The sequence below is a fragment of the Piliocolobus tephrosceles genome, chromosome 11 (genome assembly GCF_002776525.5).
Source record: "Piliocolobus tephrosceles isolate RC106 chromosome 11, ASM277652v3, whole genome shotgun sequence".
Taxonomy (NCBI): domain Eukaryota; kingdom Metazoa; phylum Chordata; class Mammalia; order Primates; family Cercopithecidae; genus Piliocolobus; species Piliocolobus tephrosceles.
In genome coordinates this window covers 25,823,805-25,842,340 of record NC_045444.1, presented here as the reverse complement: position 1 = coordinate 25,842,340, position 18,536 = coordinate 25,823,805, and the positions used below count along the sequence as shown (strand labels likewise).

At 32.2% G+C, this 18,536-nt stretch overlaps 1 protein-coding gene across 1 annotated transcript in view; it reads left to right on the top strand.

The window, feature by feature from the left end:
* The window catches only part of LRP1B (LDL receptor related protein 1B), a 1,636,277-nt gene extending 1,619,819 nt beyond the window's left edge, over positions 1–16,458 (top strand). The window contains exons 80-84 of the mRNA XM_026453105.1: positions 2,473–2,549; positions 10,190–10,280; positions 11,415–11,559; positions 14,750–14,848; positions 16,318–16,458. Coding sequence (XP_026308890.1) covers positions 2,473–2,549; positions 10,190–10,280; positions 11,415–11,559; positions 14,750–14,848; positions 16,318–16,458 — 553 coding nt within the window. The remainder of the gene's footprint in view (positions 1–2,472; positions 2,550–10,189; positions 10,281–11,414; positions 11,560–14,749; positions 14,849–16,317) is intronic.
* The last annotated feature ends 2,078 nt before the right edge of the window (positions 16,459–18,536 follow it).

Sequence of the window (18,536 nt, the reverse complement as noted above, 5' to 3'; positions counted from 1 at the left end):
TAAGGAGAATGGCAAAGTGATCATCAGCACATTAAGATGTATAACTATTAAAATTAATTATTTCTCCAGTACAGTCTTTGAGTTTTTTCCAATATATAGTAAGTAAAATATTCTGTAAAGATTATGAATTTAAATGGGCTCCCACAATTTAAAAGAGAAGAGGATTATGAACACTAGCAGGTGACTTCTTTTATCTATCATAAATACTGGACCCTAAGCCATGGATAAATTAGGAAATTATACCATAATATTAACAAACACCTGTCCTACTTAAATAATTCTAGAATTTGGAATAAGAATCACACTATCCTTATCCTCTTTATTTAAAAACCTCTTTCTGCTAATCTGGAGATCTCAAAATATAATTACTTTATAAATTATTAAAAATACGTGATGTTCATGTCAGAACCATCATATGATCAAGTAAATTTAATCTTCTAATTCTCAAGCAATTCCACTTTCTGACTTCAAAACTTTTCCAAAAGTATACTAATGAGTCCCAGAAGTTCTTTTTTCAGTAACACAATAAAATATGCCTTGGGTCACTTATCTGAGATGAACCTGATTTAGTTTTTTTTTTCTCTTTTAAATGAGATAATGTATAAAGCAAATTTTGATATTTTAATCAATAATTCAAAATAATTGCACACATGTAGACTTGTACACAACAGCTATTAATACGTAATGAAATAACTAAGCAGTCAGCATTAGTTTTTCAGTGGAGCATATGAAATATTCTCAGGGGTAAATTAGAAAGATTTGACAGATGTAAAGCTACATAATACAAAAAGCATTTCACAATCATTAGAATTCACTCCAAGAACATGTTTGCAAAATGTTCTCAAATATATTATTTTGAACTATCTGTGGACTGTTTCAGTGATTACAATATATGAAGAATTGGAACATTTTTCTATATCATTCATCTGCAAATACCACAAATTAAAAAGAAAAAACAAACACAATGATTTTATTTGTTGTTCACTTTATTCTAATGATTTGAAAATATCCTTATGTCATTACCTAACTTTATTAATACAGACAGAGTTGTAGACTTGGCCTTAAATGCATTTATCTGTGTTAATGATTTACTTGTATTATGGTTTATAATAAACATGATGTATAGAAAATTATATAATTTGTAAGTTTTTATGATGTAGCAACAAAAGTTGAGCTAATGTATGAGTGATGCCCTGAATCACAATATAAATAATATTAATTTTCATTTAAATCATGTTCCATATTCATAGTTTTAAATTTATCATTATTAATTAAATAACTCTTATCTAATAGTATCCTTATTGCCAATTGTGTTCACGTCTATATATGCTTCTTTGAAACACTTTTATGTTTATTATTTGATTTTGTCAGTAATAATGATTTTATGAGAGTTTGCCCATGTTTTAGGACAGCCAATACTGATTTTATGACTATCACAGATAATTCATACAGCATCATAGAAGCTTAGTTCAGGAAGCAGCCTCAGATATCAAAATTGGCTATGTCAGAATTGGCAGAGACACTGAAATTGCAGTTATTTAGTTTGGCCCACCATGCCCAGAGAGTTACACTTGGAATGGCTCTGGAAGCTGTTTTTTTTTGTGTGTGTGTGTACAGCTATTCTTGATATGGTGGTATTTGACAGTCATTTTAACTAAGAACTGAAGCCAATTAAATTGTTTCTCTGTGGATTTCCTGTGACAGATGCACAAAGGCATCTTATGTTAGCCAATAGATGTTGTTTAAACACAACTAAAACTATTCCAGCATTTATTTTGATGCAACTAGCTAATTTCATAGTTGTGATTTATGCTTAAATAGTGGCTTTTAATCAGATCTATTATTGTGTTCTATTTCTTACCATAGTGTCACAGTACTTACATGGGAAAAACAACTTCTCCCAATAAAAACTTGGGCACATTCTCGACTTCATGCTAATAGAAGTATGATTTAAAATGGGAAAGCCCTGTATTTTCTTATCTCTACTTAGGAGAGTAAAAACTCCACAGCTTGAACTATAGACAGATGACTATTTGCTCTTTGATAGTTAGTTCCACTCTGTACTTAGAACAACCAGAAAAACAAGTCACAGATACTTATAGAAGGATTTGCTTAACATGCAAACTCAATTTTTGTAAGTGGCCACTTGTAATTTTCCGTAACTCTCGAATTAATTTCCAATTCTTAATCAAGATTTCAATATCGCTATAAAATGTGCCAATTTTAACACAGAATAAGTAAAATGTCTATAAATCTACATTTTAAAAAGTATTTTAACAAATGAAGTCCAATGAAAGTTACACTCAGCATACTAACAATATGCAAGAAATCAGCAGAAATCTCTATGTAATATTCATGAATTTGTGCTGACTGGCTCCTGTAACATTTCATTTTGTTAAAATTACTACATTAGCAGACTGCTGGGCTTTGTTATTCACTGATCTGTTTTGTTTGTTGTTTGGATATTTTTAGATGCTCTACCAACTGGTCAGGCACACAGTGTGAAAGGCCAGCCCCAAAGAGCAGCAAGTCTGATCACATCAGCACAAGTAAGTTTCTCAGATTAATATTTTGGGTAATCTACACTGTATAGAAATCATTTTAATCTCATTATTGAGTGAGGTGAGTCTTATGAAATCTTCATGGAATTTTATAAGAGATTCACTGCAATTGAGGTGTTTTTTAAAGAGGAAGCACAGAGCTCTCGTCTAATTACAGGCTTCAGTGTGTTCGTGTTCTTCTAGGCTGGGAGAGTTTATCTCAAATTTGGGGAGTTTTCAGAATGCACATCTGCTAACCTAGCATAAGCTTTTCTTTGGAAATGTTCATCAGCTGCAAAAGTCGCAGATACCACAGTGGAGGTGAAAATACTCCAGGAATAAAACTAATTCTATGTTTTAATTAGAGCAAAGTGTATTGTCTTGGAATGCATTTCAATGTGCCATGGGGTGGAAAAGACAGACTTTATTGGTTAGTCTGAAAGAGAAGCAAGTTAACAAGCAATTCTTAATAAAGATCTACATTGATTTATTGCTTCTTTATCTTTGAAGTATTGGTTTTGAAGTATATTAAAATATAGATCACCAGTTTTGCAAATTTTTTTGTGCGGTCATAGTCTTAGGGTCAGGTGTGTCTATATCATCATTGTGTGTCTGTGTACAGTTTCTGACAACCTGAAATGTTATAAAGTTTTCAAAATAACAGTCAGAAATAAAATTTGCAATTCACACATGTTGTCATTAATTTTACCATGAGTGAAAAACCTTTGAAACAATTGTATTGTCTATTGGGTGTAAATAAATTTGCGAAGGAAAAATAATATCCTTGATGGAAGATTGCTTACCTTAGCAATTTTTCCCTAGTCCTTTACTGCTGGTGAGAAGGATTTCATAAAAACAAGCAAAAAGCATACTGTTTCAGAGTTAGTGAAAAAGGAAAGAGACTATTAAAGTATAAAATATATCATTTCTGTACCCTAGAAGCAGGCTTCCCATCTTTGCTGACATTCCCATTTGTTGTCTCTGTCCCCAGACAGTTTTGATATCCTGTCCAATTTTTCCCAATTTAGAGGTTAATTTGGATTTATTAAGCTTGGGCACCTTTGAAAAATGGATAATAGGTCTAGAATAAACAGTCTTGGCATGCATATTTAAATTTGGATAGGTGAGGTGAGGTGATTTTTGGTTATGGAGCATTTTGAGTTGATCTTAGAATTTGTGTGCTCTCCTTAGGTCAAGGAAGGGAGAGGTCATAGGGAAGCTATGACCATATAATTGTAGGAATAGAACACTGGGAATTGGGGAATTGGTTGATAAAAGGTTAGCAGTGGCAAAATGTGTCTTGCCTAATTTGATATGCAAAAGAAAAGAAAATATACTTTATATCTCTTCCCAGGATTTAGGGCTCAAACTATTATTACCAGTAATAACTCTGGAGGCATACTAATTTATATGTGATTTTCATAAACTATTTTCAAAATTCAACAATCATTGAGAGCATTAATGAAAGAAATGCATTTGAAGTTATCAACCTGTAGAACATGCTTCCTTTATAAATTAGGAATTGAAAAGATGCTTTAGCCTTTTTAATGGTAGTTTCTCAATGATCAAATATAAAAAAATACATAGCCTTTTTAGAGCATCAACAAAAATTTTTAAAAAATTTTAAAGCTCTCTGACAAGAAATAGCATAGAATGTATACCGAATTTGGAAATTTTGTATACGCTCCATCCGCAAAGTGAAAGTTTGGTGTTTGGAAAATGGATTGGAGCTGGAATGCTCCAGGCATTCCTGTTAGAGAGCGGGGTCTCCAACGATTTGCATGGGCATATGTAAGAAACTGGTTTTAATTACATGCAACAGTTCTAAAATAAAGAACATCAAATAGGGGAAAGAGTTGCAAATAGTTGTAACCCTTTCCAAAGATTCTGAAGCTCTTTCTCCCATCACTAATTTAAAGTCATGAAATTTAATAGAATTATCAATGCATTTTGAAAGGGCTATTAGCTACATGTATGTCACATTATCACAGACTTGAGCAAAGTTGACCAAATAATGACTCTGTTAGATGCTTATCATCAGACATTTATGCTTAGAGAAACTTGACTCAGCAGCTCTGAAAGAAGGGAAAAGGTAGTTAAACTGACCTTTCCCATGAAAGAGGATGACTTTTATTCTTTTGGGTAAAATCTAGTGATTTTGAATGGTTGTCAAACCTTCCCCAAACTTGAGCAGAAGTCATCTAAGAAAGATGAAACTTTAGGAATGTGTTTTCAAATCTGCATTTCCATCATCAGTGGACCTTCATTGGTGTAGTCCAGAATACACTGCCTCTGTCTGCCTAATTACTATCAATTTATATAGAGATTTACTTTTCTCATTTGTACATGGTCTTCATAATCATCTCTGAATAGTGGTAGTGATGTTCACTGGCTTCTGATGTTTAAGGTATCTAAAAAGCAGTTTGTGAAATTAGGCAGATCTATTATCTAGGTCTTTGTGCTCAGGTTCCATTTTAAAAATCTAGTCTGACTCTTCTGAAGATATTTTGAAGAGTTTTAAACTCAGGATGATAAAACATTCATTGCATACTTCTATTTTAAATTTACATAAAATTTTAAAATTTACATAAAATTGAGCATTGAATGATCAGTGTTTGAATTGTGTTATTTGTTGTATCTGCTGAAATTATGAAAGATAAAAATATATCCAGCATTTGTGGTACAGTAGAGATGCTGTATTTTACTATAGTGACAATAAGGGCAAGATATCTGTTAGGGGGTCATTGTATCTCTTTTTCTACTTTGTCTTTATCATTTTATATTATCCATTATATTTTAATACAGAAAAAACTGGTTATATTATACCAGGAATTATAAATTTGCAAATATAGAGATATAACTGAAAACGCAACAAAATAATGTTTTCTTTTCATGTCTCCCAAAGCAAAGGTTTATCAAGTCTCTGCTAAGTGTCAAGTACTGCACTAGATTCCAGAGACAGGTCAGTGAGGAAGGCAGACAGTGCCTCTTCTCATGAAGCTGAGGTTCTAATGGAGTAAACAGCAATAAAACAAGGAAGCAAATAAAAAAGGAAATACTCAAATTTAAAAAGTAATTGTGAGTTTTGATTGGCCCGTGAAGGAAGCAAAAACAAAAAATAAATAAAAAGGGCAAAGATAGAGACTGTCATGGGAAAAGTGGGGCCAGGAGTGCTTTCTCTGAGGAGGTGATACTTCAGCTGAGACTTGAGGCTCAAGGTACAAGAATAAAGAACAGCAGATACAGCCGGACACGGTGGCTCACGCCTATAATCCCGGCACTTTGGGAGACCGAGGCGGGCGGATAACAAGGTCAGGAGATCGAGACCATCCTGGCTAACACGGTGAAACCCCGTCTCTACTAAAAATACAACAAAAATTAGCCAGGCGTGGTGGCGGGCACCTGTAGTCCCAGCTACTCCGGAGGCTGAAGCAGGAGAATGGTGTGAACCCGGGAGGCGGAGCTTGCAGTGAGCGGAGATGGTGCCACTGTACTCCAGCCTGGGTAACAAAGCATGATTCCATCTCAAAAAAAAAAAAAAAAAAGACAGTAGGTACAACAACCGTGGAGCAAGAAAGAGTTAGACATGGTCCAGCAGACTGAAAGAAGACCAGTGTGCTGGTATCAAGAGGACAAGAGTGGTACAAAGTGAAGCTAGAGATACAGGACCAAGATGATAGGCAGCCTCTTGAAAATCACTGGAAGGATCACCTTTACTAAGTTGGAAACGTATTTTCTTTACAATTTTTAACATTACAATATACCAAAATGCTTAAGAGAAAGCATGCTAATTTCAACAAATGTATATACTCCACACTTATGTATATCTATAAACATAAACTTAAGAACATGTCAAAGGAAGTCATTGTAATTATGTAATTTATGCTAATACTGTTCTATTATAAATTTGATCAGTAAGTAAAATATTCTCTTCCTCTGACCTTCATGATATTGAACACTTCTGGTTTCTCTTCTACCTCTTTTGAAGCAACTCTTTCTTTGTGACATTATTTTCTTTCTATTCTGCTTGGTTAATTTACCTGTTTATCACCAGATACTCTCCCCTTGTCCTGGATACACTTTCCTTGCCAAGACATAAATCCTTGACATGAGTTATCAACTCTGTTGATTCCCCAAAATTCCTGTGCTTGATATTGATTTATCTCCTAAGTTTGAGACATATATTTCACTGCTTGATATATCTGTATCTGTATCATCTATATTCCACAGTAATCTCAAGCTCAGTTCCCAAATGATCTCATCACCACCCCCTAACCACAGTCATTTTCATATACCTTATTTTGCCTGTCTGTCCATATGGATGGCTGAAAGGTGGTGATACTTTAGCTGAGACTTGAGCCAATCCACCTGGCTGCGGAAACAACACATAAGTTCCATACTTAACCTTCTCTTTGCTTTCCTAAGTTGAATCAAACAATAAATTCAGCAGATGTTCCTTCCTGAATTTTCTTCAACATCATCTTTTTAAAAAGAGAAAATAGTACAATTGCCCGTCTGATTTATATGACTTACACACTCCTTCACAATCTCACCTCTGCTTTTCACTGTAGTCACATCTCCTTCTAGCACACTCCTCCCACCCCAACTGTTTTTCCTTAATCGTAATCCTCTTGGCCTTTAAAGTCTCTTCATGATCTACAGAGGACTTGCTCCTTAAACCTCAGAGACACACGAGTCCTCCTCCAGCCCAGATCTAGTTGGAGGCACCTCCTTTGTATTCCCAGAGCAATGCATACTTTCCTAATAAGGCATCCATGCTACTATAATGAATGAACTCATTTGTTTGTCATCTTCTGTTATACATCAGGCAACGTAAGAGAAGGGTCATTTTATTCTCAGTGTGAAATAGAGTATATGTTGAGGGTCTGGAGCACAGCAAGCACTTAAGATATATTTGCTAAATAAGAATGGAATTTATAGACCCTATGATATCCTAAGGACTGCACTATTTGCAGAACAAAGAGAAACAGATTGTGCCCTCAAATATCTCAAAAACAAATTGATACAATATATTGTGAGAAGTGCAAAATAGAAGCATGCACAGAGTGCTATAAGAACATGTGTTTTGATTGTTTATTAAGCGTGTATGTAGCATTTTCTATGATTGGCATAATCCTATCTATAATACTGTATGATAACTATTAATGATGATACCCATATTATAGATGAGTAAACTGAGACAAATATAATTAATGTGCCTAAGTATATGTTGGTAATGAATAGTAAAAGTAAGGTTTGAATAGAGGTATCCTGGCTCCAGAGTCCATTATCTCAACTGCTGTGCTGTGCTAGCTGTCCTATGGAAAGGGGCTCTTCAGCACAGCACTTACAGTTCTTTCTTCTAATGGAAAAATGTTGCATGATGAGGTTTCAGAACTGTGTTGCAACAAAGACTTGCTCTACTTTTTAATGAGAAACTTGTTGAGCTATCCCCTCCACCCTTAATAAGTACAGAGTTTACATTTTTCAACCAGTTTCTAATACTCCATTAACAATGTACTGTTAAAAAATCACCTACAATAGGGATTGGTCGTTGTATTTACAGTATGACATTTACTGTCATATATACTAGGAAAAATACTTATTTTTATAATATCTTTATATAATTTTAAAAATACCTGTGGTTTCCAGCAATAAAAACTATTTTATAAAATTAAAAAAAACTTGTCAACCTTCTACCCTGCATTATTTATTGGTGACACTAGGTGTTATAGTGGTTACTTTGATTGGTTACATAAACATATCAGAAGTCTAGGCTTTTAAACACAAAATGCTATAATATATGAGATTGCAACTGCCATCTGTGAAGGAAAAAAAAAAGAAACCCTTTATTTTCTAGCATACTTAATTAACAGCTTTCTACCTCACAGGAATGTCAAACTGTAGAACAAGTAAAATATATTTTTAGAAAATGACTTATAATTGCATTGAGAGAAAATAAATTTTATATACCCTAAAACTATATTGATAGGTATTTTACACCCACCAATTTTACACAAATTTTAGAGGAAAATGAAGTAGATAAATTTATAAAGTGATGATCAATCAGTTGAAGTCATAGTTTATGAAGAAACCAAGCTGTTCTCTGGTATTTAAAACTTGTGAACAAATGTTAATTATTATCCAAGGTGCCAGATTCTCTGCTTTCATTAATTGCTAATAAATTACAGATGCATATAAAGATCACTTTTGCAAAACAAAGGAGGTAATAAAGTAATATCAAACACAGTAAGTTCTCATAACTACGTGAAAAAACAAAATGACTTTTACATTTTAGAAAGTGTCTAAAGAAGTGGATAGAAGAGATGGTTATTTGGTTATTTTACACAAGGTATTTCTCCAAGTCCTAAATTAGAGATTTATCTTATACATGAAATTTTCTTAATGAAGCATTTTTGGTATTTGGCAAGTAATCCAGTATGGATTATCTCAACCAGATATCCTCTGGCTATGAAACAGGTCTATATATTTATAATACAGTTCTAAGTGACTGGTTATTGTGCATAATATCACCATTAATTTCTACCTTGATATTTTCACATGCACATGTATCTGCACAAAAAATTCATATACTTTAAGACTTTTTAATGTTCTATTCTTAATCCATTCAAGATCTCCATGTTAAGTTTTAACTAGTTGTTGGGCTGCTTGGTTTCTTAGGTTAACTGGTGATTAAGTTGACTTGACTGTATCAACCAGAGGTTTATTCAAAGTAGACAAAAGCCTTTGTTTCATGTGTACTAGATATTTTTCAGTAAGAAAAGTTAACATTAGCTACGTCATACTTTCCTGTTATCAGGTAACCCTGTATTCAGTTTTCTTCCTACAATAAGTGACATTTGGGTATATTCTCCTGTGGGTCACATTATTAGCAATGGGCTATTATTGTCTGCCTACTCACTGACTAAAAAAATCAATTACCCTATTGCTAATCTATTATATAAATGGAAAATAAAATCTTCTCCACTTTGCCTCCTCCCTGTGCTCAGATGCATAAATACAAAGACCAAATTTCACTGATCACTTTTGAAGATATATTCTGTTAGTGCTAGTACCTAAGACCTTTCTCATATATGGAAGAAAGGAAAATAATTGACATTTGCCACATAAGCCAAACTCCCAATATATGTCTTGCTAAAACTGGATACCCCTTTTGTTTTACCAGGCTGCCACCTAACTTGTCACATGGACCCCTGACCAGAAAGTATGGATAACTAAAGGAACAAAACTAAGGGTGGGAATGTGGTCAGTGAAACTGTGTAAATGTTTATTCAGTCTTAGTTGACTTAAAAAGAGGTCCTAGCATGTACTTTAATCATTGCAAGTAAATGTGTGATGGGAATTACTAAACACAGACTGACAGAAAACGTCAGATCTCTAATCTCAAGGTATTTAAATGCAACACATAAATGAAAGATATCTAAAGAAACATTTCCATCAGAGCGTGTGTTTAAGAGGAGAGTAATTTTCCAATAACATAATTATGAGCCTGAAATATAAACATTTGGGCTAAGCTTTATTTTTATTATATCAATGGTCAAGTGATTTGGTGTAATAAAGTATTTAGTTGTATCAATTTTTACTTCATTTTATTTATTTCTTCATCTATTCACTCATTTATTTTCCAGGAAGCATTGCCATCATTGTGCCTCTCGTCCTCTTGGTGACTTTGATAACCACCTTAGTAATTGGTTTAGTGCTTTGTAAAAGAAAAAGAAGGTAAGATGCAATATTGTAGATTAGCAGTCAGTGAATAAATCACACAACTAGGTGCAGAAACATAATTTTTTTTTCATTTTTTAAAATATGATTTAGTTATGCCAACTATAAATCCAATGTTTTTCAAATCATTTTATACCTCTCTTTTAAGTGATTATAATGTAGACAATTCTTCTCCCATATTATGTTAATGGAATGGTCCATTTATATATTCTAGCAAAAGTAACAAGAGATCATATTATTCAAACGTTAAGTAGAATTTTACATTTGCAGTTGTCTTTCCTTGAAACAGCAAAGGTCTCTGAGGAGCATCTTTTTATATTAATGTGTATGATTAGTAATGTCAATACAGTGATACTGCTATGCATATGTACATCTCCAATTTGTACATTTCATTCACAAATAGTTCATTGATTTAGATATATCTCTTTAGAAGTATCATTTCAATGTATGTGAAAATGAACTTATAGATCTAGAGGAGTAGGTTGTCTACAGAAAGACGAGAGCCATGTGTGGTCACTTATAAATGACCATGAAATAATGTGTACACACGGACACAGAGTGTAGGGTGATAGCTATTAGAGATTTAGAAGGGTAGGGAATGAAGTGGGGTGGATGATGAGAAATTACCTAATCGGTACAGTGTACATTATTTGGATGATGGACATACTAAAAGCCCAGGTTTCAACACTATGCAATATAACCATGTAACAAACTCGCACTTGTACAAAATAAGCTTAAAAATCAAAAGCTTTTGAGTCACTATTTGAATTATGTAAATCAGGATTCTAACTATGTAACTTGGAGATTGAAAACAATCTATGAGTTTCTTTTGTTGTGATAGTTTTCAGAAAGGAGAAAAAATAGAATTTAAAAAGATAATTGATTGGTAAATATTCAATTTCAAATGATGTGGTTTTAGCTATTTAGGAGGTATTTATTTCCAGTATGTTTTTATTAAGTCAAACAACTGGGAAAATGGCCTATCAAAGTACTACTTTTCGTTCCTCTGTTACCCGACAAATGTCATTTATTCAATTTATTTCAAAATAAGTAAATTTGTAAATATGATAATTTCATATACCTTGTGATATTTATACAAAACTCACACATATTAATGTTCATATATTCTAGGACAAAAACAATTAGAAGACAACCTATTATCAATGGAGGAATAAATGTAGAAATTGGCAATCCATCTTATAACATGTATGAGGTAGATCATGATCACAACGATGGAGGTCTTTTAGATCCTGGCTTTATGATAGACCCAACAAAGGTAATATGTCTTAAGATAATGGGTAGTGAACACTGACATTCTTGAGTTGCATCTCTGTTTTATGGTTCTGAATTTCACCAAGTTTTTCTGTTATCTGAAGTTAGAATAAGAGACTTTAGGATGTATTGAATGATATAGCCTCTTCTAAAGAGAAAGTACTATTATGGACTGCATTCATCTGAAGCTTCAGGTTAGTGTAATACATCTTAGAAAATATAATTATTTGTTCAGTTCATTTATAAAGTTGTTATTTATTTTATATGGTTTTTATTGAAAAATGACTCATTATCTGTTTACCTAAAGCAAATGAAAAACTCATTTAAAAATTGTTTTAGTATTGATATCACACAGCAAATTGTTTAGGTCTTCTTCAGGGGGTGGATAGATATATAGATAGATAAAAGTCTATTATAAAGTAAAGCTACTGACTCTCAACGTTGAAATGTATGCAAGGAGAAGACCAACACATGCACAGCCTCTAGCAATATGACTGAAAAGTAGTTTGGTGGGATATTTCTACCCAATTCCTCCCAGTATTCCTTACAGTGTGGTTCTATGGGGTTTTAGTTTGGTAAGAACTGGATACTAACAAGATAGTTTCGTTTTCATCACCTCAGACATGGCATCCTTCTTTTAAAATTTATTTTTTGTTTTAATTGATGCATAATAAGCAGGAAATCAGTACATTGAAGAGATACCTGTACTTCCATGTTTCTTTTACAGCATTACTCACAATAGCCAAGATATAGAATCAACCTAAGTGTACATCAACAGTGAATAAAGAAAATTATATTCAGCCATAAAATGAAAGAAATCCTGTCATTTGAGGCAACTGGATGAAGCTGGAAAATATTGTTACATGTGAAATAAGCCAGGCACAGAATGACAAATACCACATGATCTCACTCACATGTGGAATCTATAGAAGTTAATATTGAAGTAGAGAGTGGAATATAGGTTACTAGAGGATGGAGAGGGGAGGAGGAAGTAAGATAGATGTTGGTCAATGGGTACAAAGTCACAGTCAGATAGGAGGAATGAGTTTTGGTGTTCTATTGCAGTTAGGTGATGGTGGTTGACAATATTGTATTGTATATTTCAAAATAGCTAGAAAAGAGGATTTTTAATGTTCTCACCACAAAAAATCATAACTATATATGAAGTGACAGATATGCTAAATACTCTGACTTTATTTTTCTGCAATGTATACATGTATAAAAACATAACACAGTATCTCATAAATATGTGTAATTTATGTAAAATAATTATCTGATCAAATGTGTTGAGGTATTAGCAAATCTAGATATACAGCTTAGTGTAAAAATCTTGATCGGTGTATTTTTAAATATAAAAGAGTACAGTACTTTATTGTCAAATATGTTGTTTCCAGTAATGTTTAAATGACGAGCCAGATAAGCTGTGTCCCTGGACTTCTTTGCAATTAAATTACTTTTGAGAAACATTTTTCTGTCATAATATCCTTACTAGTTTAAAACATTTCATTGATACATATAGCTTGACAATCCACAGTCTTTTAAATTTAAAAATGTATTAGTTTTTATTACTATAAGCTCAGGTTGGCAACTTTTAAGAGAAATAGCTAAATGATACAATTATCCAGTTAAACTTGTGAAGACTTACTTCACTGAATTATCTGAATATTCTTTCTCATAATTTTAGAACATTTTTCTCTAAATTAAGAGTATCAATTTACTATTATGAAACAACTTTTCTTGGCTTATTTATTTAATAGTTATTTTTCTGACTTATAAAAGTTACTTCATCAAAATGCACTTTTACATTGTAAATATCCAATGTGGCCAATCTACATTGAAATTATTTTGCAATCACAGTCACAGGTGTTCCTGAAGGAGTTGAATAGGATTCCACATATTCAATCTAGTTCTGAATCCATGATTAGACTTTCTAAGCCTGAAATTGATGCTCAAATATTCAGTTCTATGAAAATCAATCTTTTCACATGGATACATTATGTACTGTTGGACAGTACTATAATATTTTTCTAATTAGATGTAATTTTATAGTTATTATTTATTAATTAATTCACTGCTACATCTGAAATTTTTCAAGGAAAAAATCCTGGTATCCTTACATTTGATATTTTCTACTTTAAAATATCACACAAGTGGAGATACAATACATATTGTTCACTGTGTATCTATTATATCTATTATATCTATGAAGGAGAAAGACATCTTAAATAATAGAGTTCTGAAATTCTTTGCATTTTTCTTAAGAATAAAAATATAGTATTCATACATATAATATAGACTACTGAGGATATACTTTATGCATATTTCATATGAAGAAGGGTTCTTACTTTTTCCTCGTCACTTTTATTTCTAGTGATAGAATTAATCCAATTTTGTACACTTAAAGACAATAGCTTTTTATACCACATTTAAAAAATTTTCACATTTACTCTAGGAAGATAAACCTATGCTTCAGTGCCACCCAAATGTATTTTAATGTACTTAGAGCATAATACTCAATAAATATTTACCAATTTGATGACTGACTAACCAAAATTTCATCAAATATGACTTAGATGACTGAGTCTAGCTGGATCCTGATATTTGAATGTAAATGTGATTTGTTGTCAAATGAGTAACTACAGCTAGTTCTAATAGGTTTAGACAGTAGTGAAAAACAAAGGGTCACATTGAAGCAACCTTAATAATCATATGAATCTTACAGAATATTCACTCTGTTGCAAGGGTTTGATATATGCATGATCTAATCAGTATAAATTATATTACATATGAAAAAAATTTTGTAGAACACTCATTTCTGTTATTTTCAAAGAGGGTAACATTTCTAGTTCAATGGTATCTTATAATCAAAAGGATTGAAAGTACTTAACACAGTTCATAAAATAGATTTGACTATGGGAGCAACCACAGAATAGTTTGAAGAGTGTAAAAGAGATAATATGTAATTAATTAAATTAATATGTAATATGTAAAAGAGATAAATTAATAAGAGATAAATTAATATTAATATTGGATCTTTTAAGTTGTTTTGAGTTGTTAAAGCTAACATGAACACACTGTAAATGACTTAAGGCTAAAGGGTTTTATGTTATTTTTATGAATTAACATGATATGTATCAATGAAAAGTGGTTCCATAATATTAGATCAGAAACTAAAGTTATCTGTTTATATACAGGCCAGATACATAGGGGGAGGACCCAGTGCTTTCAAGCTTTCACACACAGCGCCGCCCATCTACCTAAACTCTGATTTGAAAGGACCACTAACTGCTGGGGTGAGAGAAGAATATTCATTATTTCATGTCCATTTCATCACAGAACCGTCGCAATCAAACGTTGATTACTAGACTTAGAGGCTTGTTTTTAATTAAGTTTTTAATTAACAAGAGATTTCAAAATAGCATTTAGATTGGGGGCTTATGTTATGTGTTCTGTCTATACAAGATTACATCGAAAACATTATCATTTTAGGCAAGCCATTAAGTAGAAATCTCGCTTCTACTGGATTTGGAAATGTTACAGCCCCTTAACAATGAACATGAGTATTTGTTATTCTTAGAAAAGAAGCTCTAGCCAGAAATTTAAACTGAATAATTTAAACTTTTGATTTTATTCATTTCCTTTAATAGTGGTTTATTTAATATATACAAATTTGATGTGCAGTTAAATAGACTGTACTTTAAAATATGTCATCATATTGAGAAATTACAGAGGGTCTAACACAACCATTCTCAAAAACATGTTTCAATTAAGTAACCTTTGTTTAGAGAAAGCTGTTCCGTCTAAAGTTGCATAGTTCATTTTAAGCAGAAGAGGAGAAAAGATGCATATCAAGATTCCTAGGGATGAGAATTCTGTCCCTTATCCTCTTTCCCATTAGCTGTTTTCATCCTCATTCTCTATCATGTTTGTCTCTATTACGTGGCTCAAAGATTATAATGTTTCCTTGTTGTAACTAAGATTTAATGTACTGTTTTTGGAAAGACAAAACAGAACAAAAAATAACAAAAACAAACACACACTACGAAAAACTTTCTTGGGATAAGCTGCAATTTGTTAAATAATGAACATTGTATGTTTTCCAACTCAAAGAGGTCAACTACTGCATGCCTCTATTCTACTTCAAAATGCTGTAAGTGTTTATGAAACTTAAGATGACTGTGTACATCACAATTCTTTGAAAAAGTCCAAAAATATTTCTAATAAGTACACAGAGGTTGTTTGAGGCAAAAAATCTTGCTTTTATTTTAAATCTGCTATACTAACACATTTCTTTACATTTTTGTTTACTTGTTTTTAAGTTCATATTGAAACATTATAAGCACCAAACAAACGCTTTTCTGAAAACACATGTTACTTGCTGCTGATTGGCTTGTAATAGCAATAAGGGGACAACACAAAAACTGAAAACATGACAATTTAGTTCCACATTTTATGCTTTTATAATAAAGTCTCAGTGAACATAGCTTTCGCAAAGACTTTTTCTGGGTTTTTATGTATGGCAAAGCTCCTTTTAGGTTTACAAGTTACTTGCAAAATGTAAAATTATGTTTTATGTAATACCTTGTTTGAGTTGACTACAGTCTGTAAGCATAACATATAAATAACCTTTAAATAATTACTATTTAATAAATTAAATGTATTGCATATAAATATTGTTACGATTAGGAGACGGACATTCTAGGAAGTACATAACTATGTGGCCAAGGCCAATAATAAAATTATATATTTTTTTCTCCTTCAGCCAACAAATTACTCCAATCCGGTATATGCAAAATTATATATGGATGGGCAAAACTGTCGAAACTCCTTAGGAAGTGTTGATGAAAGGAAAGAACTGCTTCCAAAGAAAATAGAAATTGGTATAAGAGAGACAGTGGCATAATCAGTGATACCTTTTATATGCTGTATAAATGTATAAAATATAAGGATTACTTTTGTATGTTCCAATAGTATTATACTTGTTTTGGCATCAGCATTACCTCTTTCTTTATCTTTTTCCTGGTTAATTGTTTTCTGAGTTTTTGGGTTTATGTTTTGCTGATGACTATTGATTGACCATTTGTATGGTATTTTTATGAAAAAGAACTGCACTACAGTACAATTTACAACAATGCTGCTGATATGACACACCTTTGAATTTGTTAAAATTAAAAACAACATATTCCTTTGTAGTGTGAATATAAGCAATCTATTTTATATGAACTTTTTTGGTTGTACTTAATCAAAGAGAATCTCTGCACTTTTCCATTATATGGTTTGAAAGCTGTAATACAGTGTCATTTTATTTTTCTCTTTAAATTGATTGATGGGAAAATGATTGAATGGTCAACTCTCTTCTTTGTGCCTATAAAAATTGAATCAGACTCTGCTGAAAATATATAGCTCTCACAAGTTCAGCATCACCTGCTTTGAAATTAGCCTTAGATTGCCAACCAATAGATGAGAATTTTGAGGAAAAAATTTAAAAATATGTAAAATTAATAATTTGCATGAACACAGATGACTCCATTTTCCAAAACTTAGTGGACTCTATCTGACGTACTAAATGTATACACCTTGTAAGCAATAGTTATATTTAGGTGGTAGAACATAGCAAAAATATAACTGAAAGTTGGCAGACTGCACTTGCTACTAAATAAGACCTTTTGTTCTCCCTCAGTCTTGAGATTGATAGCCAGCCTAGAGCACAACAGGGCATTGGGTACTTGTGTCTTAGGTATTTCTTCCCAGTACATGCACTTTGTGGAAGATTAACCCAACCCCTTACTACACTGAACACTAAAGAATAATACATAAGCACACAAATTGATGACAGAATTTCAATTATGTGAATGCATCCTCTTTGCTAGGTCAAAAACAAAGGGCAAAGCAGACATTTTAGTACACATAGTGATTGGTAAATATTTTCAAGATATAATATGAGTAATCCATTATTTGCCCTATCCAAAATATATTCAAGAGCCTTCCAAGTTGTAGAAGAACAATGATCTGCCCATAATCGAAGGAGGAGAGTCTAAATGCTGTACCAGTTGCTCTGGTATTCAGGTTTCCTTGGATTTTACAGAACACATGGACCCCATTCACATTTGGTTTGTTTTATCTTCAAATTTGAGTTGAAATGAGTGTTATTTAAGTTGTATTAAAAAAATGGATAGCATTTTTATACAAATATCTTTAAAGGCACAAAAGATTTATTCACAAGTTTTGGAGGGCTTTTTGTTCCTCTGATAGACATGACTGACTTTTAGCTGTCATAATGTATTAACCTAACAGATGAAATGTTAAATATGTGGTTGCTCTTTATCCCTTTGTACAAGCATTAAAAAAACTGCTGTTTTATAAGAAGACTTTTTGTTGTACTATGTGCATGCATACTACCTATTTCTAAACTTTGCCATATTGAGGCCTTTATAAACTATTGATTTATGTAATACTAGTGCAATTTTGCTTGAACAATGTTATGCATATCATAAACTTTTTCAGGTTCTTGTTTAAGTACATTTTTTAAATTGAACAGTATTTTTCATTTTGGTTATAATATAGTCATTTTGCCTATGTTTCTACAATGAAGTGTTAAATACTTTATAAAAAATTGTTGACTGACTTATTTAAATGAAATTCTACATATTTAAGAGCTTGTGTTGGGTAGTTTTTAAAAATAAGAAAATTTCTTTATGTAGCTTAAATATTCTGAGAAAACTGTTTTAGTAAACATGGCATTTTTATATCCTTAGAACATAATACTCTCCAGGGGAAAACTGATATCCTTGTATCATTTTTCAATGCACAACAAAGAAGGCATTATCTGTCTTCATGAAGTAGAAACACTCCCCTTACTTTTTCCTTTTCCCTGCCTTCCTGTGCCTGTCAGAGACTCCACATTGCAATAGAAAGCTTCTATACATAGTAGCATGACAACCATGCTGAACAAACCAAAGCTCTTCCTGTCCCTTTCTATTC